This window comes from Triticum dicoccoides, chromosome 1B (assembly GCF_002162155.2).
Source record: "Triticum dicoccoides isolate Atlit2015 ecotype Zavitan chromosome 1B, WEW_v2.0, whole genome shotgun sequence".
Classification (NCBI taxonomy): domain Eukaryota; kingdom Viridiplantae; phylum Streptophyta; class Magnoliopsida; order Poales; family Poaceae; genus Triticum; species Triticum dicoccoides.
The window spans coordinates 170,195,008-170,216,835 of NC_041381.1; the positions used below are offsets into that span (position 1 = coordinate 170,195,008).

The window sequence follows — 21,828 nt, forward strand, 5'->3', positions numbered from 1 at the left end:
AATTTAGGGTTGCTGCCTAGGGGATTGGTCTATATATAGAGCGCTGGATTTTTGTTAGGGGCTATTTCGTCCCGATCGAAATCAGACGGTTCGGGAAGAATAGGCTAGGGAGCCCAAATAAGAAAACGGTGACGTTTTGTAGACGTTTGGGGATGATCCGGATACAACGGTGGCGACAGCTCGGTTCGGGTCCGGGACAACTTTCGGGCGCGCGCGAGGAGGGTCGCGGGCTGACGAGAGAGGTTAGGTAGGGCATGGTGGTGAGTAGTGACTGTGTAGACGGTCTCGAGCTGAGAGATGAGAAGAGAGGGAGGCCCGGCGACTATTTCCGGAGACCGAAAACGTCCGACGTTTTGACCGGCTACTATTGCCGCTATATTTATCCGTTGGGGCGTCAAACGAACTCCGATTGCGATGAAACTGGACAGGCGGTCTGTCTACACTATAATAAGACCACACACCAAATTTCAACCCAATCCGAGAACATTTTCCGGCTACTTATAAAATAATATTTCGGACATGCCGCGGGCGCGTGCAAGTGTGTCTGGGCTCAGAACGGACAACGGACGGAACGAGGAGACCGGGACGGATGCAAGTTTTGAAAACATGATGATGCAATGCACATGATGACATGATGAAATGCAACACGCAAGCCAATGACAAGACAACAACAACGAATAACTGAACGACACCTGGCACATCGGTCTCGGGGCGTTACAACCACAAAGCTGGCACACACGTGGACCGCCAGCCCCTGGTAGGGTCACAGTAGGAGGAGGGGCCGAGGCGGGTGGTGGTGACTGCCCCGAAGGAGCCCTGGATGAAGCAGAGGAGCGACCACCCTTGGTGGCGGCGTTTGCCGAGAGGGCGCCATTGCCCCTGGATCGGCGCGTCTCGACTCGTTGCTCAGTAAGCAGGAGGCGTGAAAAGACCTCGTGTGCTGGCATGGGCGTGGAGTTGCCCCTCTCATTGATGATCTCGACTAGGGCGTCATACTCCTCATCAAGACCATTGACAATAAATGAGTTGAACTCGGAGTCGGTGAGGGGCTGTCCAATGGAGGCCAGCGTGTCGGCGAGACTCTTGACTTTGTTGTAGAACTCAGTGGCAGTGGAGTCAAGCTTCTGACACTCCCCAAGTTGGCGACGGAGCCCAGATACACGAGCCTGCGACTGTGCCGCAAACGAGCGCTCAAGAATAGTCCATGCCTCGTGGGACGTCTTGGCGAAGACAACAAGCCCAGCAACGGCCGGAGAGAGCGACCCCTGGATGGAGGAGAGGTTCGCCTGATCCTGCCCTGTCCAGACACGGTGAGCCGGATTATAGACCGGACCGTGCACGCTGTCAACCAGCGCAGGAGGGCAAGGGAGAGAGCCGTCGACATAGCCAAGCAGATAGTGACTCCCAAGAAGCGGAAGAACCTGCGCGCGCCAGAAGATGTAATTGTCCGACGACAACTTGATGGTGATGAGATGGCCGAAGTGAAACGGCGGCGGCGGCTGCGATCCCATCGAGGAGACTGGCTGAGGTGAGACCACCGTGGAGACAGTCAGAGGGGCAGCCGGCGCGGTGACAGAGGGCGCGATGGCCGCGGTTGACGCCGCGAAGCCTGCCAGCGCGACGTCCTCCGCCACCAGCGGCGCAGTGGCCGAGGGCGCGACAGCCGCGGTTGACGGGGCGGCGGTGTGGGCCACAAGCGCCTTCCCGGGCGAAGTAGCAGCCGGCGGGAGCGCGAAGAGGGAGCCGACGCTCCGTGTCCCGATCGGCGCCTGAAGGGAGGCGGCATCCAGCGGCCTCGAGAGAAGTGCCGCGAGGGAGGCCGGCAGAAAACCGGTGGCGGTGGAGCCGGACGCAGCGGCGGACGTCATAGCAGTCGGGCGACGGCGACGGCGGGCGCGGCGGCGGCGGCGGCGGCGGCGGTTTAGGGTTTTTAGGCGGAAGCGGACGTAACCTAGCGTGATACCATGTAAGACAATAGGCTTTGGGGGGAACCGGCACAACCCTCGAGGGGTGGCCTATCACATATATATATAATGAGGTGGTATACAACGTTACAATATACACATGTAAATACAGTCTAACAACATTGAGCATAACTTGACTAGGGACACTAAAATGAACGGAACTTGTTTAACTGAATCCTCCATTGATTTGGTCAAGTCAAGATTTAGATTAGTTAGAACTCCACTCTGCTCTCGGAACAAATATCATCTCCAACAACATCATAACACATATATGAATGAAAAACATCATCGAAACTTCTTAGATTCATCTTGAATATGTGAGGAACATGCTATGTACTTAGGCATGGTTGCTGGCGCCATGCCACCTTTTATTTTACTGATCGCGTATGTGTTTGTTTGATTTCTACCTTTTACAACAATGAAAATAAGCGCCTAGCTGTTTTTTTGTCAAAGAAGACAACTCAAGGCAAAGCAGATAAAATCAAACCCGAAATCATCAACTGCAATGACAACCTGTCAAAGAAAACAAGAGTTAATCCTACAAATAGAGAACAGCGCGGCCAAGCGCACCTTAGCCTCTAAATAGTACATGCATTTTTTCCCGCCAAATAGTACATGTATTATTTTTTTGCGGGAAAATAGTACATGTATTATTTACTTTTTTGCAGGATAAATAGTACATGTATTTTTTTGCATGGAAATAGTACATGTGTTATGTCAACACAAAATATTACACACCTCATGTATAAATACATACGGTGTCTAAAAGTACATATAAATACATACGTAGCACAGTCCTGGGCTGCCCACTGCTCAAACCTGGGCCACACGATCTCCCCATCTGGACGGGCAGAAGGTGACCACGTACTCCTGCGCGTAGCAGCGCGCCGTGGCGGCGGCCACGTCGTAGGCGTAGCTGTAGTAGGCCGGGCAGGCGTCCCTGAAGAGCCGCGAGTAGACGCTGCCCCGGCACGTCTCCGCGGTGCCGTACGCGCCGCGGCAGCAGAAGGCGTCCAGGCCGAAGGCCAGGCACGCGCTCCTGCACGCCACCACCGTCGCCTTCTTGCCCGCGCCGCCGCTCGTCGTGACCTGCAGCTCCGGCGGGCACACCGCGTTCACGTTCTTGGCGCACCCGGCGATGAAGCAGTCGCCGCTGCGGTTCGCCGGCCTGGTCCACACGGCCACCGGGAGGTTGTACCCGTCCACCACGCTCACGTCGTAGGAGCTCCCCTTGCTCTGGTCCGCGTGCAGGTTCACCTCGACGAGGGTGGCGGGAGGGGCGCCGACGGACCCGTTGCAGGCGAGGCGTCCGTCGCAGTCGCCGGTGAGGCAGCTGGCGGCGTTGGCGTCGGTGCCCGCGAAGGTGCAGCCGGTGCGGCCCCAGAGGCGGCCGTTCCAGGTGGCCGGTGCCCCGACGCGCTTCGACTGTCCCGGAGGGAGGAAGAAGCCGCCCGCGGCGAGCACGGGGTGGCCGGCGTTTGGCGCGACCGCCGGCCACACCGGGAACGGGCACTTGTTAGTTACGTGGAACGTGACGCCCCCTACCGTCACCACCGCCGGCCCTGCAGCAAAATGAAACGCTGCACATGTTCAGTCCAAAGTCCAAACGCAGCAGTCGAGTAGCTAGCTAGGCCTTCATCACATTTCACAAGCACACACACTGATGAGTGATGAGTGGAGTCACCTGGGAGAGCCAGCACCAAGATGCAGGACAGAAGCAGAGGAGGAAGAAGAGCCATCTCTCAGCTCAGATCTCTTGAGTTGAGGAGGAGACCTGAAATGAAGATGAACTGATATGAAACGAGCTTTATATAGACCTGCAACTGCAGAGAAGAGGTGAGGATTGATCGAGCCTAATCTAGGACTAGGAAGACGAACTTTCGGTTTGTGTGACTTGCATTGCAATGGAAGTAAAGCTGAGGCATGATGAGAGCCGAGACACCTGTGCAGAGACCTGCTGGGCCAAGAAAGCGTAGGATTTTTATGCGGATGTTCCCTTTCTCACTGTATTATCTGTTAGTGCCATCTTTTTTTCAGTGGAATCTATTACCGCACATCAAAGAATTTCAGTCTTTGTTGTTTCTAGAAAAACTTGATTGCCTGTTTACTTTTGTGCAGATTTCATGTGCGTTGCTCTGAACCGATGAAATCCAAGTTGCTAGTGAGACAATCAGCATTTGTTTTTCGTTGTTGGACTTCACATCTGTATTTAGCCCGACAGATTCAGAAGCTTAGCAGATTCACACCGATCATAGAAAGCTCAACCAGATTCAGAAATTTGGCCTTTAGCAGATTCAGACATTGTTCGTTCAAACTTGGCCTTTAGTTCCATCATGTAATTTCCATGCTACAGTAACTGAATCATTGATTGCTGAGAGGATTACATGGCGAGGAACCCATAAACTAAGTTTGGGCCCTGCAACTAATTACAGACATACTACTACTAACACAGTAATTAAGCTAACTCAGTGTCAGCGGCACTGCAATGAAATAATTAACCAGTGGCACTGCATCTATCAGATGCTACATCAAGCTAATTAACTCATCAGCGACACAAAGCCAGGGTGCTCCGCTCCTTTGGGCTTGTTGAACCACCGGTGCTGGAGCGCTTCCGTGGCCGTGATCCTCTCGTCGGGGTTGAAGGCAAGCAGGCCGGTCAGGACCTCACGCCCGGCTTCCGAAAGCTCCTCCAAGAACTCCAAATCCAGCTTCCCCGTAGAAGCGATCTGGTCTCGCAGCTTGTACATCTCGGCGAGCAGCTCCTCCTCTGTCTCCGCCACGAACAGGGTCCCGCCGGTCAACATCTCCGCCATGATGCACCCAAGCGCCCACATGTCCACGGCCTGGCCGTAGTACCGGTTGCCTTCCAGCTGCTCCGGCGAGGTGTAGATCAGGGTGCCGACGCAGCACTCCTCATAGGGCACTCCGGCCGGCTTCGCCCGCATCGCCGACCCAAAGTCACCAACTTTGAGCCCGCCGAAGAAGCCGACCATGACGTTCTCCGGCTTAAAGTCCCGATGGATGACGCCAGCTCCATGTATCTTCCTGGCCGCGTCCAGGAGCTGCTCCATCATCACGCGGGTCCCCTTCTCGGATACAGGCCTCCAGAGTGACTCGCGCAGGGTGCGGCCGTCGGCGACGAGCTCCATGACGAGGAACACATCCCCTGTCTTGGCGTCCGTCGCCACATCCAAGATCTCGATAATCGACTCGTGACCCCGGCACGCGGCGAGGCAGCCAGCCTCGCGGGTGATCACGCGGATGTCGGGCGGGCCGTGCCCGCCGGCCCCGTTGCCGCGGACCCACTTCACGGCGACTTTCTTGCCTGTGCGGCGGTCGCGCGCCTTGAACACCTCGCCGTAGGTGCCTTCTCCAAGAACCTCAAGCTTCTTGTAGTCGGAGATGCTTCCAAACGCGTATCGGGGCTTCTTGCCGCCATGGACGCGCGGTTCTTGTCCCTCCGCCGGGCGCTTGCGGATGGCCGTCGACATGACCCGGGCTTAGAACGCGCGCCGAGAGCAGATCAGAGCAAGAGGGGCGGGGATTCGTGTGCGTCGGGAGCAGAGGAGATCGAGGTGGATGAGAGGAAGGATCGAGGATGAGGATTGAGGAGGATGAGGATCGAGGCTGTTTTATGGGCTGGCACTGACAGCGCGCGTCTCCGAATTAGCGCGGGATTCAGACAGATTGCGTACGCGTCGCGTTTACGCGGGTGACGCTCGCAGTCGCAGGGACAGCTCACTTTGAAATCGCTTCGTCACCCGCAAGCCATCTCGCACGGATTTTTCTTTCCGATCCATCCGGCCGTTCATCATGTAATTAGCCTCCTCTTTTTCTCATTTTTATTCCTTCTTCTATTGCAAAAATACAAGTTTTTTTTAATGTTCAAACACTTCTTAAAAATTTAAGAATTCTTTTAACTGTGTGAACAATTCTTGAAATTACAGGAATATATCTATAATATAGATGAACACGTATTTCCCACCAAATCGAGGTTTTGTAAATATGTGAACACTTCTTTTTCCCTTTTCTATATGAAAATGTATGAATATTTTTAAAATGTATAACACTTTTTATAATACATGAAAAATTATTAGGCATGAACACTTTTTAAAATTACATAAAGATTTTTAAAATATGTGTACATTTCTTTTAGTTATACAAACATTTTTTAAATACATAAACATTTTTAAATTATACTATGAACATTTTTTAAATGTGATGAATATTTTTGGAATGCACGCGTGAATGTTCTTAACACACTATAAAACATTTTCTTGAAATACACGGCAAACATTTTCATAGTACTAGTTGAACAATTTTTCATATATTTTTTAAAAATAAAAACATTTAACAAATATATACAGTCTATAGAACATTTTCGAATATCTCTACTATTAAAGGAGAGTTCATAGTCTTTTCGTTTGTTTCGCACGCATCCACTAAATTTAGAAATTGTCCGAGTTATTGTCTGCCCAGTCTCTGCCTCGCCCACTGATGGTGTCCCAGCTAGGGGGTCTCTCACCATGTCGTATCTCGGCCAGGCGGACTGGCCGTTGACCCCTTTGTTGGTTTCGGCATGGGGCACATCGGGTGGCCAATGACGTGTAAATGAAAGGATGCAGAAAATTTAACGTATACTCCAAGAAGCTTCATTCGTGGAGGACTCAGTTTCCTTGTAAGTAGCCGACTAAGATGCTGTGACGCTAGGACCATCGGTATCTATATAAATCAAAGGGCTAGGCTCGTAGAAGACACACAACAACCTCTTGGTAGACATCTATACTCTGTATTTACTCCAACACAATAAACACAAACAAGACCTAGGGTACTATCTCAGAGAGCCCGAACCTGGATAAAACCTTGTGCCCCTGTTACCATTGTACCTAGTAGCTTAGCTTGAGATCCCCTACCTCGAGATCTGGCGGATTTACCTTCGTCAGTGGTGGCTGATGTCGCTTGAAGCTACGTCGATATTTCTCCAAAGAGGAAGGGATGATGCAGCACAGTGGCGGTAGGTATTTCCCTCAGATATAAAACCAAGGTTATCGAACTAGTAGGAGAACCAAGCAACATAACGGAAACAGCCCCTGCACACAAATAACAACCACTCGCAACGTGACGTGTTAAAGGGGTTGTCAATCCCTTTCGGGTAACGGCGCCAGAAATTGGCTAACGGACGGGAGAAAGTTGTAAATATTGATAGATCGAAAGCCAAATAAAATAAATTGCAGCAAGGTATTTTTGTATTTTTAGTTTAATAGATCTGAAAATAAAAGGCAAATAAAATAGATCGCAAAGGCAAATAATATGAGAAAGAGACCTGGGGGCCGTAGGTTTCACTAGTGGCTTCTCTCGAGAAAAATAGCAAACGGTGGGTAAACAAATTACTGTTGGGCAATTGATAGAACTTCAAATACTCATGATGATATCCAGGCAATGATCATTATGTAGGCATCACGTCCAAGATTAGTAGACCGACTCCTGCCTGCATCTACTACTATTACTCCACACATCGGCCGCTATCCAGCATGCATCTAGTGTATTAAGTTCATGAAGAAACAGAGTAATGCAATAAGAACGATGACATGATGTAGACAAGATCTATCTACACTAGATAAATAGCAACGATACATACGTGTCGGTTTCCCTTCTGTCACTGGGATCAAGCACCGTAAGATCGAACCCACTACAAAGCACCTCTTCCCATTGCAAGATAAATAGATCAAGTTGGCCAAACAAAACCCAAATATCGGAGAAGAAATACGAGCCTATAACAAATCCTGCATATAAGAGATCAAAGAAACTCAAATAACTTTCATGGATATAAAAAGATAGATCTGATCATAAACTCAAAGTTCATCCGATCCCAACAAACACATCACAAAAAGAATTACATCATATGGATCTCCAAGAGACCATCGTATTGAGAATTCAGCGAGAGAGAGGAAGCCATCTAGCTACTAATTACGGACCCCGAAGGTCTACAAAGAACTACTCACGCATCATCAGAGAGACACCAATGGAAGTGGTGAACCCCTCCGTGATGGTGTCTAGATTGGATCTAGTGGTTCTGGACTCTGCGGCGGCTGGAATTGATTTTCTTCGACTCCCCTAGGGTTTCTGGAATATTGGGGTATTTATAGAGCAAAGAGGCGGTCCGGGGGGCACCCAAGGTGGGCGCGCCTGGGCCTCCTGGCGCGCCCTGGTGGGTTGTGCTCCCCTCAGAGCACCCCCAGGTGCAACCTTGGCCCATTGGGTGTCTTTTGGTCCATAAAAAATCTCCATAAAGTTTCGTTGCATTTGGACTCCATTTGGTATTGATTTCCTGCGATGTAAAAAACATGCAAAAAACAGCAACTGGCACTTGGCACTATGTCAGTAGGTTAGTACCAAAAAATGATATAAAATAACTATAAAATGATTATAAAATATCCAATATTGATAATATACCAGCATGGAACAATCAAAAATTATAGATACGTTGGAGACGTATCAGTGGCCCATGCAGGTCTTACAAAGTGATTGCTAAGGTACGACGGGAGTCAAGATAAACGAGCGGATCGGCACCAACGTGACCTTAGTGCCGAGGCAAATCTTCACCTTCGGCGGCATCACACTCGTCGCCGACTCGACTGGACACCTCGACTAGGTCGAATCCTTTGCTCCAAGACGGATCGTTAGATTCGCCAGCATGGAGTAAACCACGGATTCCCATAAGGAGATGGACTTCACGAGCTGGGCATCGCGCCAAGCCAAGGACCAGCACGAGCCACTGGCCCATAACCCGATGTTAAAATCGACTTCCTGTGAGAATCTTTCGTTGGATTCGATCTCGGATCGGAACCCGATGTCGCCACCTATGGCCCAGATGTCAGATCAAGCCGTGGTGGAAGGCGAAACCCGAGATCCGTACCAGAACAGATCTTGATGGAGTTTCCTTCGTTCCTAGTATCAGATCGGGCTCAAGAGGAGCACAAGAAACTTCTTCTGAGCAAGATGTTAATTCGGAAACTCACAACTTCGGACAACCCAATCTCAGTGTATGATCGGATTTGGAGGTCCCTGGGAAAAGTCAATTTCTTTAACCCACCCACCACCCACCTCGTAGCTAACGTTGAAGATCTAACCATGGGCAATAACACAGACAAGGCCAAGAGCACATAATATGAGGCCTGCGAGCCATTAGCAGCGGGCCTTGTACCGAGCTTAGAAAAGTGGGTCTAGACCATAACCTAGGTGTGGCACACCCCTTCATGATTAAGGATGGCAATTTTACCCATGGGTACGGGTACCCCCGGATACCGTACCCGTATGGGCAGGGTATGGGCATAATTTTATACCCACAGGTAGTACCTATACCCTACCCATTAAGCCATTTGTAGGGCACGGGTATAGTATTTTACCCATGGATATACCCATACCCTACCCGTTTATACTCACATATGAACCTTACCCGTGATTAAAAAGTGTTCCTATGTAAAAGTTGTGTCGTGAGCTTGTGAACCCATGTTAAAGTTGTCACCAATCTTCAATTTGAATTGAGATAATTGACATGTACTCACATCTATGTTATTGAGTTGAGATCAATGTTTTTTTTGTCAAATGTTTTATAAATGAATGTAAAATTCCGAATAACTTGTGTACTATTTGATCTACCCGTTAGGTACCCAATGGGTATGGGTAACCGTCGGGTATGGGTACGGGTAAGGTTTCATACCCGTGGGTATGGGTATGGCTAGAATTATGTACTCATTGACTACACGGATATGGGTATGGTATTTCTCTACCCGCCCATACCCTACCCATTGCCATCCTTATGATATGCTTAGATTCGAAAATGATGGGGAAAATGGTTCCCATAGCACACATCGCCTCAGAGGCATTAGGCCCTTGTTAGACAACTGCCAGGCGAACAAGTGCACAAGTTTTGGACTTGGTTCATGGAAAGAAAGAATGAAATAATCAACTACAGTGATGCGGAAGCCCTCACAATGTTTAGAATCAACATCAATGATGAATGGCTTACACGGGATGCCTCAGCCAAAGACACCGACAAGGACTCTGTCTGGAGGGCTGGCTTTGCCTCTTTGATATAGTAACTGGCATTCGCCTGCAGGTCAAGAATGAGGCCCTACTTAGTATATGGTTGTTCAAACTTCTTGTTAATGATGGTGTTTGGCAAACCGTGCCGTGCAACAAGTATCTAGGCCAAAAGGCGGTATCTTGGGCATATTGGAAACCTGGAGACTCGCAATTTTGGCCTGGCCTAATGGTGACAAAGAAAGGCTCTTTCGCTTTGGGCCTTTTGCAATAGAGGACGGGTCAGATATTCATTTCTGGGAAGACATCTGTCTAGGCAATGCCAGTCTCAGAGATCAATATCCAGCCTTGTACTGCATTGCTCACGATAAGAATAATACTATTGCGCAGTTGCTTAGTTCATTCCCACCAAATATTTCGTTCAGGAGAGACTTGATTGGGCCCTAGCTTATGTCATGGCAAAATCTCTTCTCCCGACTGTATTCGATCAACCTGACACAAGGCCAGAATGTGTTTCGCTGGAACCTTCCTACGTCAGGGTTTCTCACAATAGACCCTATGTATCATGCGCTCACGAATTCTGAGGTCCCAGTGAATAATAAGAAGAAAATTTGGAAGTCTAAGACTCTACTAAAAGATAAAAACCTTTATGTGGTATGTTCGCACGGGAGTTGTGCTAACCAAAGACAACCTCGCACGATGCAACTAGCCTAGAAGTAAGAAGTGTTGTTTTTGTACTCATGATGAGATAATCAAACAAATCTTTTTTCAATGTAAGTTTGGCCGTTCTACGTGAACATGGTCAGACATCCAAATAAAGTCAAACTTGTATCTGCCCATGAGTGCTACCAATATTTTTTGTCATTGGTTGGACGGTATCCCAAATAGGTTCAAAACACAAACAAGGGTAGGAGCATATGCTTTAATGTGGTCACTTAGGCTAATGAAAAAATGGTTCTGCTCTACATGTTATTATCAATGTATGCACTCACTTCGCATGTGGTCTACGCTACAGGGAGTGGAGTGCCAACCGCTATTCAAGGCGGTCTGTACGCGGTTGCAGTAGGTGGCTATGAAGGTATTTCCCAACATGGGTGGCGGCATAACCTCCGGATTGATCCATAGGCATAGTGTCGGTCTATAGGACTCTAATATTGTCGTTATGTTGTTATCGGTGTTAATACCGATAGATCTCGGGGTAGGGGGTCCCAAGCTGTGGATCTCACTATTGGTAACACGAGACAAAGGAGATAATATTTACCCAGGTTCGGGCCCTCTCGAAGAGGTAATACCCTATGTCCTACTTTGATAGTATTGATATGAGGGATAGTACATCGTACATGTATATACCACGAGATTGTTGTGTATGATTCTAATGATCTAGAATATATCCTCTATCGACTAGCCTGACCTCGACTCCAGAGGCCTAGGATAACAAGAATCCTAGTTTGATACGTCGGTGGAGAGGAGTCCTTGTCTTGATCACCAAGTCTTGTGGAATCTTCCTAGTATATGTCATGGGCTGCCCGAAGTGGCCCATTAGAGAACTGCCATGGGGTTCCTCGGCCCAACCCACCAGGTTGGGAGACGACATTGTGAATACCCCCTAGTCCAGGAAACCATCAGTAGCCCCCTGAACCGGTCTTCAAGTTGGGACGATCCTCGGTTCTTCCGAACCGTTCTTCATCTTCGGCCGTTAGTCTTGAAAACTGGTTCAAGAAATTTTCCCATCTCCGATCTTGAGGATCGCCAAGGTGCATCCAAAGAGTTCACATGCCAGGTATCCGACGAGTTCACATGTAGGGTATCTGAGGAGTTCACACATCATGCATTAGAGAAGCCCCTTTAGGTTCTCGGCCTTTATCAATGCCTTGTTATTTTTATGCCACACCTCGGGTTCAAAGTTTTTCCCGTGCGACGGTGTACTCGTGCTGCTGAGGTCCAATGTCGGACTGCATTGAGGTATCTCTTTGTAACCAAGCTCCAAGGCTGGTTTGCATCTGAGGTGTCATAGATTACCTCGGTCTTGAAAGTTTTTGAATAAGTTCAACCGAGCCTAATGTCAGAAAAGTCCTCTAGGGAGCCATCCACTCGCATCTGAGCTTTATGCCAGATTGCTTCCGAGGTGGTGCACGACCTCGGCATTAATTGCCCGCTATGGATTAGTTGCCCGTAGGTGATTAATTGCCCGCTACGGATTACTCAGCAGTCAAAATCCAGAATAGCATCGCAGCTACAAGGAAACCAGAGCAATCACCCTGATTACATGGCTCCCTCTTTCCAAAATGAGAAATCACGGTCACAGCCTTCCAACACCATCAGATGTAAGGTGTGTGGATCATACAACCACGTGGCAAAATCCTGCTACACTAAACAATGGCACAAGAGATGGAAGTGGGTCCCTAAGAAAATCTCTACTTCCAAAACTACCCCTCACACTCCAAATTCCACCTCGAGTTTCCAATTGTCGCCAGCCAGTACCATCCTCCCCACCCAGCCACCACATTCACTCCACCTCTCTCCTTCACCGCTGACGCCCTCCCCTCACCCCTACACCATGGCCAATTACCCACTCAATCCGGTGTCGTTCCTCCCGCCGGGCTTCACCATGGAACCAGAGCTGGCAGATCGTGTGGTGCATAGTGGGATGGTGGTCGGATCAATCCTCCCTCTAAACCATGACTTCCTGGCGATTGCAGAGACCAGCAGCTACATCCCTCTTCATTGTCGCGCGGCCATCTGAGATGCAGTGCAAGGTTTGCTTCATGAAGCTCAAATTTTCACTACCGAGGCTAGTGATCACCCCTTTAGCATTGGGATCTTTGGATTTGCGGATTCTTTTCTCCGTGATACTGTAGTTGCCACACCTTTGTTCTGCACAATGAATCACTTAATAGGCTCACCACAACATTTGGTCCAGCGATTTGGTTGATTTTTTTGGATTCCCATATGATTATCAAACTGATTATTACATTACTAAAGCGCTGGGAGGGTATGTGTTGTAGGGTCAAACCCTAGGTTGGATCTTTTCACACTTGGAGGGGGAAAAGGAGGAAAACACTCAGGAACACAAGAACAAAACTCTCAAACAAACCCAAATATCACATCCACTAGAGTAGCATACATGAGATCCACAAGATTACAAGATCAATCCAAGGGGAGTAGCGCTAGGGTAAGGTTCTTCTCACTAGGCGAGGTCTTGCATACAAAGAGGATCTTCTCCAAGAGGAGGGCTTGATCTCCAAGAGGAGCTTCTCCAAGTGGAGGTCTAGATCTCCTAAAGGAGGAAGATGAGCAAAGCCCTCTTTTGTGTTCTAATATCTTTGCTAACCCTACAAATGAGCTAGGAAGGGGGTACTTATAGTCTAGGGGCGAAATAAGAGGGGGGAAGGGTTACAAGGGCAAAAGCCCCAACTTGCACGCAGGCTCGCGGAGTGGTCCGGGCACCCGGGGCGAAGGGGCCGGGCACCCGGACCGGACAGAGGCACCGGCTCAGGCGGGACCGGGCACCCGGGGCAAAGGGGTCGGGCACCCGGCCTAGTCAGGGGGCCAGCTGGGGTTGACCGGGCACCCGGGGCTCCAAGTATGGGCACCCGGGGGGGGCTGGGAGCCGGCGCGAGGGGGGCTGGGCACCCGGTGTTGAGGGCCCGGGCACCCGGGGCTGGCAGGGGGCGCGGCCCAGCTCCTGGCCGGGCACCCGGGGCCAAATGGCCGGGCACCCGGGGCCGGCTGAAGCGCAGCCCAGTTAGGGGCCGGGCTCCCGGGGCCGAGACGGCCGGGCACCCGGGGTGTCCAGGGGTTTTTTCCTCCCCTCCTCCTCCTTCACTCTTCTCGACCTCTCCTTCCTTCTCTCGCTCCATGGAGGCTCACAGCTCTGTCTTCTCCTTCTCACGGTCAACTTCCTCGTACCTAAGAATGAACAATGTTTCCGTTTGAGGTAGAATCCAATCCTCACACGAATCCAAACGAGACTTGAATAGGAAAGAGTTCACCTCGTTCTCGATGTGGCGCGCACATGCTCTTGTCATTGGCCCTCTTGGTGTTTGCGGTGGTGATGGAGTGTCGGTGCGGGTAGTTGAGGGATGCTCCGCATCATCTCCCCCCCCTTGGGAGAGATCCGACCTCGGATCGTGATCCTCATCACCACGAAAATGGTTGTCGTGGATGGACTTGTAGTTGGACGAAGTGGAAGTCATGGCACAATCCAAGTACTCCAAGGTGTCACAGGAGGAGTATACGTGCAAAAAGAGCAAACACAAATGACACTCGGAAATACAATGGTTAACACATACAAAGTGTCCATTAAGTACGAATGAGTCCATACGGCAAGATTGCTCGTGGCAAAGCGCATGAAGCTTATCAAGATGAAATAGAATGAGATGCAAAGCGTTCATGGGAGCAAAAGCATTCATTGTGCACACAAATGTGTTGTGAATATGATCAATGCAACCACGTTGCAAAATGATGTTATAGTGAGACGGTTTATCAATAGCATGAATATGGCAATGGATGCTCAATATGAAAAAGTGATCATGTAATTGATGGTAGGCAATAAGATCATGATGTATGAATATGCCATCAAGAAAGATCACAACAAATTTGCTAAGGAAATGCACAAGCTCAAATATCATGGATGACATGGGAATACAAGATGCTACAAGACAATCATTATGTGTGTCAATCCATGCATAGGGTGCAAACTTATGGTGAGTATGAAATGTCCATCGAGCATGACATGTGGAAGCATAATCAACCAATATGAAGGTGGTGGTACAAAAGTCGAAGGAGTGTTGATGTACCAAAGGTCGATGTTGTCGCATGAGTGGAGTTACGAAGGTGCAACCAATAAGTGTGAGAGCTCGTCAACTTGAAGGTCCAAAGGGTCCATCGCCAATGTCGCTCCTCCATTTGCGAGATGTATCATGTAGACAACAAGAAGGAAACAACAATGAAAGAGTGACCCGTCCAATGTGCGAATTTGAGGATGGCTCAAAGGGAAGGAGTTCACCTTTATGAGGATGCTGCAAAATGTTGGTGTCGCACATCATGTATGCCTTCACATGACCAAGTTGTCTTGCCATGGTACCGCCTTGTGAATCCTTCAAAACGAAAGAACATGACAAACACTCGGAAAAACAAATGAGTTTAGCAGAAATGCAAAACCTATCATTCGTGTGGTAAGATACCCAACAAGTGTATGTATCATGCTCATCATAAGAAAGAACAAGGGAATTTGGCATGGTATGTAAGCATATGATGCGATAACAACCAAATACAATAGGTTCAAACAAACAAGCATGCATCACAAGTAAATTGTCAAAGTCTCCAAGATCAAGAAGCATAGTATGGTTGCACTCAATACAAATGGATATGAGAGAGGCAACTAATGGAGGCAAGTGACAGTGAGCAATATATATCATGTGAGAGGCATGAGAATATATGTCATCAACCCAAGAAAGCGAGTAAGAGTGGAACATGGGTGATGCAACGTAGCAAGCAATCATAGCGATTAAGTCAAGCAAGCTAGTAGTGAGAAGATGCAACATACTAGGAGGAATCTTGGCAAGCATGTCATGGGTGCAAATAGTGTGCATGAATAATTCACATGACATAGCACAAGCATGAAAGCAAGATATGAGCAAAATAGCATCAATGGATTGATGAGAGGCCATATGTGAATAACAATGAGACATCATGACTCTCCCAACACAAGAATCAACAATAGCATGAAGCACATGGTAAACATGGCAATAGCAACAAGTATCTCCACCAAGCATGCAAATACTCATAGAAGTAGCATAATGGTGAATCATATGTAAGTGCAAGCAAGGGTCACAATTGCATGGCAAAGTCATGGAAGGAGGCATAACATGCAAAGTGAACATGAGAAAATATGCATAACGTAACAAGTGATATATATATATCCTGTCACACCCTGATTTTCATGGCACAACACTTAAAGTCATTAAATCATGCTAAAATGTGGTTTGACAAAAACTTTTGAGTGTTTTGGACTTTGCTTGATTTGATTTTTGTCTGCTGTTTGCAAGTGCTCTAAAAATCAAATAAATCCTCCAACTCCTATACTTCATCTCCTTGCTCCAAACTCTTGAACCAATGATCATGCCATGTGTATAGGACATAAAAATAATTTCTTACAAAAATAATTTGGCCAAATAGTATTTTCAAAAAGTAGTTTTCCAAAAACCCCTAAATTGAGGTTTGCACTGCAAGTACTTAATTAAGGGCAGTAAAAATCTTTCCAAAAATATATTTGACTCCTATTAGATATAGGATACCTAGAAACCACAAAAAAATAATTTTAAAAGTTATTTTCCTATTTTATTTAAAAGCTTTTTCTTAAGGCCAGAAATGGTCTTTAATAGGGAAAAATTATTTTATTGTTTTAAAAAAATATTTGACAAAAATCAGGGAAACTCAGTGGACATATATTGTCCATGTATAAGAGTTTCAACATATGGTCATGTTCAAAATATTGGTCAAATCCCTCAAAAACCCTTTCTGGATATTTCAAGCTTTTGAAATATTTACAAAGGAAATATTCTCCAAAAATTCCAAGAAAATTCTAGCATGTCACATATGACATGTTTGATGGTCTTGACAAGTCTCATGCCATGGAGAACAGTATAACCCCATGAAATCCTCTCAAAACCATTTCTGTCCATTTTGAAGTTTGAGCAACTTTACATTGCCAAACATTCCCAAATGTTCTCAAACCTTGTCAACATTCTCAAACATTCTAATTATTCATCTAGACCAAATGGCACATGTTGGAGAACAAGTTAACTTGATCAAAGTGCCCCAAAACCCTTCCTGTCCAGAACCAAATTTGGACAACTCTACATTGCCAAGTGTGTCCTTTTGATCTGAATTTTTGTGGACATGTCCAAATCCTCAAATGATGACACTACACCAAGTGGTGCATCAAGGAGAATGGATTTGCATGACGAAATCTTGGTAAAGCCATTTCTGCTAATTTCTAGGGTTTACCAAAGTCACATTGGCAACTTTTCCCAAATGAGCTCAAATTTAGTGTCACACACTATTTCTAAGTGTCATTCCATCCTGTTAAGTATCATAGCAATTGGAGTTCATTTTCTTGCCCAAACCAACAACAAACACCTTCTACCATTTTTCCAAAAGCACCATTTTGACCCCTTCCACTAATCTCCATGGGCTCAACTTTGTACCACAGCTAATCCTAGCCCCCTTATACCTCCAGTAACTATGGCAAGTGTTCATATCAATTATTGGGGGGGTCAAACCCTCACTTTCTCTCTCTGGACAGCCCATTCCCCTCTCTCCCTCAACCTCTCTCCTCTCCTACTGGCTGTCCAGGGCATCCAAGGCCCTCTCCCCTTTCTTTACTACTCCCTAGCACTACTGGACACAAGTGGCCGCGCCCACTTCCCCCCTTTTATGCCATGGCATGCCAAAGGCGTGCTCCAGAGCGCGCTACAGTGTGCCCTAGCACTGTAGCCGCTCTCTGCCCGAGCCACCGGACCACCTAGGGCCTCCCCCTCGTGTCCCCCGAGGTCACCTCGACGTCCGCAACACGCTACGCTGTCGTCCCCCTCCTCTCTCTCCCTCTCTGGCTCTCCTGGCGTGCGGACAGAGCGTCGCCCGAGCGCGCCAGTCGCTGGCCACGGTGGGGACCCGCTTTGCCGCGTTTCCCGCTCCCTCTCTTCTCCCCCTGGGCGTAGTCCACGCCCACAAACACCCCAGACACGCCCACGTGAGCCCCTGTGGCTTGCAACGACGGCAATAGCCTCGCCGGCACACCGTCCACGGTGCACCTCGCCCCCTTCTACTTAAGGCCACCCCGAGCCCCCTCTCTACTCCTTTGGCCTTCTCTCCCTCCCGTGCATCCCCTGGACCAACCCACTCCCCTCCTCGCGCTCTCCATCCGCCACCATGGCCGGAGTCTTGCCGTCGGCCTCCGCCTAAATTCGCGCCACTTAGTGCCCCTCCTCCCGACCTCTTTGTTCCAGAGCAGCACCAGCACCACCGCCAACTCTCCCCGCACCTCATTCCTTCCTCCCCGTGCCTGCCTCACCGTGCCCAAATCTCACCGCCGGTCTCGTCCGCCGCGGCCAGCACCCTGCTCCACCCGGTGCCCCTGGGCGACCGTGCCACCCACGGCCGGATGCGTCTCGTCTCCCCGAGCACGCCGGTGGCCGGATCACCAGAAATGGTGGCCGGTAGCGCCGACAGTCGCCGTCGACGTCCCTCTACCTCGCCTCCTCTGCTTCGGGCGGGAGGTTGAGGACGACGCCGCGTCAGCTCGCAGGCCCCACCTGTCGGCGGCAGCGGCAACCGAGCTGGCCCCGCAGGTCAGGTTAAGTGGAGGCGGGACCAGGGAACCTGCTTGCCCCGCAGGAAAGCGTACTACGCTAGTACGCCTCCGACGTGGCCCCTGCGCGCGTGCGGCCGAGCTGCTGGGCCGGCCCAGTGCGCTGTGGTGCTAAACTACGCCCTGTGCACAGTTTAGGTAAAGCCCAAATGCTTTTCTTTTTCTTTTCCAGTGAGTTTCTAAAATCCATAGTTCATTCATTTCATACCCAAATTCGATGATTCAAATTTCTACTAGTTTATAAATTCATTCTCTATCACAGGGTGCAATTTGCACATTTTTTCAGAAACCTTTTCTTCACAAAGATTTATCAAATCCTATTTTTCCTATTTCTATGATGAACTTTAGAAAATCACAGAGAGCCCATTTTTTATCCAAATTCCATGATTCAAAATCCTAGATGTCTATAAGTTCAAAACTTAGTTTTTGAACATTTTTTCTAATACTTTCTGTATCACCTCAAATAATGGTCTATTTCTTTATATATAGCCAACTTTGCAAATTCATAGGAAAATCATCTCAACTCCAAATCCAGTGAAACCAATTCCTAGATGCTTCTAAAATCATCCTTTGTTAAATGGGTGCCTTTGCTCATTTTTCAAAAATATATTTCTGTACACTTCTTGCAAACCCATTAATCCCTTGATTCCATCATATTGAAATGTTCGGAGATGTCCGTTGATCAAATCCTAATGAAACCACTTTGGTCATCCCTCATATGACCAGAGGTATCCCAGAAAAGTCCAACTCATATGTTTAGAGCACTTTTATTTCCTGCCTTGTTGTGTTGCTTATTATGGTTGCTTTCGACGATAGTGGACGAAGTAGACGAAATGCTCGGAGTTGGACCAGAGATATTTGAAGACCTCGAAGACTTTGTTAAAATAGGCAAGCAGCCCTTTGACCATGTCTATGAAACCCTTTTTATGCATGTCATATAGCACCATATTGTTGTTGCAACGGAATCATGATGAGGTGATAACCACTTTGATGGTTGCCACCATACTTCCTCGTTGATACTTGCATTGTGCATGACCCTACCTTCCTATGAGGGTTATGCCGGTGGGAGTAGATAGGATGCTAAGGTAGTGCTACACAAAAAGGGACGGGTATATGCATGGTGATGGAGACAAAGTATTTTCAAAAGACTTTTCGAAAACCCCACCGGTTGCCACTTATGCCCGGGGGAGATGATGAGATGGGTAGCCACTTGATGACAAAGTGGTGTACCGAGGCAAGTGTGTGTTGTTTTCAAAACAGATTGGTTCAAGTTGCGACCGTTATTCCAACCTTACATGCGCAACCACTCTACCCTTATATGGGAAAGGGCATTATTGATTACCTAGGTCGATATTAGCTTGGAGCCCGCATTACTAGTGACGGGGGAGAGTTGGTGCTCTCTCTCGGGACGGGGTCATGCCAGGTAGGGCGGCCATGACTGTCTTTATAGGGCACCAGATACACCGTTGCGTCCCCTCTCGGATGTTACGATCTTGAGTGAGTCTCGTATGATGTACATCGTGAGGATACGGAACAACGAGTGGACTCCTTGTTAGTGTCGTCTAGGGAAAGGTAGTGATCGGATGCTTACCCCGGGTACTTGAGGTATCGCGGGTCGTGGATGACACGGAAGTTCCTCGGATCTTGTGGGTACAGTGTGCAACCTCTGCAGAGTGTAAAACTATTCGAATAGCCGTGTCCACGGTCAAGGACAGTTGGGTAACCGCTCTTGGGCTACGTCCACATGTTTGCAAATCAGGGTGTGTGTGTTTGGATAAGTGGGAAGATATACTTGGGTCAAGGCAAGGGACTTGACATGATTGAGTCGGGTTGGTGCCCGCTCTATTTATGTTGATATCTGTAACCTGTCCTCATGGTTACTTGAATTCTCTTGATGCATGTCTTACAAGTTGTTGAACATGTCATTGCACTCAAAACTAGCTTTCTGCAAAAACTTACCTATATCATGCATTGTTACATCTTGAACCAAAACATGGGTTGCTTGCAAGTACATTCAAAGTACTCATTCGCTTGCCACTGGTTATTTTATTGGCCAGGCATGAAAGATCATGATATGAAGAAGAATACTTCGGTGACGAACGTGCGAGCTAGGACGCTTCCCAGTCAGAATGGTTGTAGGGTTAAGGCAGATGGCATGGGTCCAAGTTATCGACGAAGATTTCCCCTGCGATGATATACTCAAGACTTGACCATAAGGGTCCTACTTGTGTGAAACGGTATGTATGGATGTAAGACTCTTGTTATTCAGCTTCTGTGTGTTCAGTGAGCATTGATCTCTGGGATCACTGTACACGTGCATTCGGTGATCACGACTTATGAGTCGGGGTCCCGACAGAGCTGGTATCAGAGCCATCCTGACTGTAGGAAGCCTTAGTTAGCATGGACGTTAGTTAGCTTGAGACCCTCTAAACTTCTCTTCTTTTCTAAAGCTTACCCGACCCAAAATATATTTCCCTTATTTGACCTCTCCCGTTCAACCTTTGTAGATGGCCGTCGCCCCCTTGAGACTCCTTACGATAGGATTTCCATCCCTCCTAAGAGATTGCCTCCAACAATGCCACTATCCCTTGCTGCCCATATACACCCTGCACGAACTGGAAAATGATGTGTTCGAGAAGGAGTTCTACGCCAAGGTTTTTGTGCCTGCCAAGACCTCACCCCAGGGGTGGTTCTTCGTTGGACCACCTATGCCAACAAGAGACCTAGCCATTCAGCAAGTGGCATACGAAGCACTCCTCCGTCTTCGAAATCTCCTTCCAGAAATGAAAGAAGAACATGCCACCCGCTACCTACCTGGCAAGAGCGTATTTGGAGATCCGACTCAAGTGATGATTTCTCCAGAAGACGAGGATCCAACCCTCGAGTACCAGATCCGTTTCGTCAACGCAGGAGACTACCTTCTACGCCACCTTACCGAAGCATTTCTCAAGGCTCGCCAAGATCTCCCTTCACTTCTGCACCTCCACTGCCTCGAGAAGAAGAAGGTGGTCGAGCAAGAACAACACATCACTGCCCTAGAAGCCCGCATTTTTAACCAGGGGCAGCAAATCAAGGAACTTCACAAAGCTCGCAACCAAACCCCACACAAAAGGCATAGGAATGGATTTCCATACCCACCTCATAGAGGATCACCATCAGGCCCCCGACGACAATACCCAAGACTGAATAGCAACCCTTTTGCCTCCGTCACATGTCACGGGTGTGGTGAACTCGGGCATATTAATAGGATGTGTCCCAGCAAGCAGCCGACTGTTGCATGTCCATTGGCACCCAGGAGAACCTAGAAGCTGAAGACCGAATGCCCTTCTCCCTAAGTGATGAAGCAAGCACGACTACTGAATCCGAGGACCCCTAGGGTAGGATGAGTCGTGTACCCCCTATGCGCAGTCGAGCCCATATGATGGTTCAAATGAAACCATGTTGAGT

General features: G+C 48.4%; 2 protein-coding genes across 2 annotated transcripts; both read right to left on the reverse strand.

The window, feature by feature from the left end:
- Positions 1 to 2,456: 2,456 nt before the first annotated feature.
- On the reverse strand, positions 2,457 to 3,744 carry LOC119303383 (thaumatin-like protein). Its single transcript, XM_037580511.1, has 2 exons — positions 3,649 to 3,744; positions 2,457 to 3,526 (listed from the first exon to the last, which is right to left on the reverse strand). The coding sequence occupies exons 1-2, from the start codon at positions 3,701 to 3,703 to the stop codon at positions 2,778 to 2,780; spliced, it is 804 nt and encodes a 267-aa protein (XP_037436408.1). The 5' UTR covers positions 3,704 to 3,744; the 3' UTR covers positions 2,457 to 2,777.
- Positions 3,745 to 4,347: 603 nt separating this feature from the next.
- LOC119303393 (putative cyclin-dependent kinase F-2) lies at positions 4,348 to 5,556 on the reverse strand. The gene has a single exon (XM_037580522.1). The coding sequence runs from the start codon at positions 5,453 to 5,455 to the stop codon at positions 4,502 to 4,504; it is 954 nt and encodes a 317-aa protein (XP_037436419.1). The 5' UTR covers positions 5,456 to 5,556; the 3' UTR covers positions 4,348 to 4,501.
- Positions 5,557 to 21,828: the final 16,272 nt, after the last annotated feature.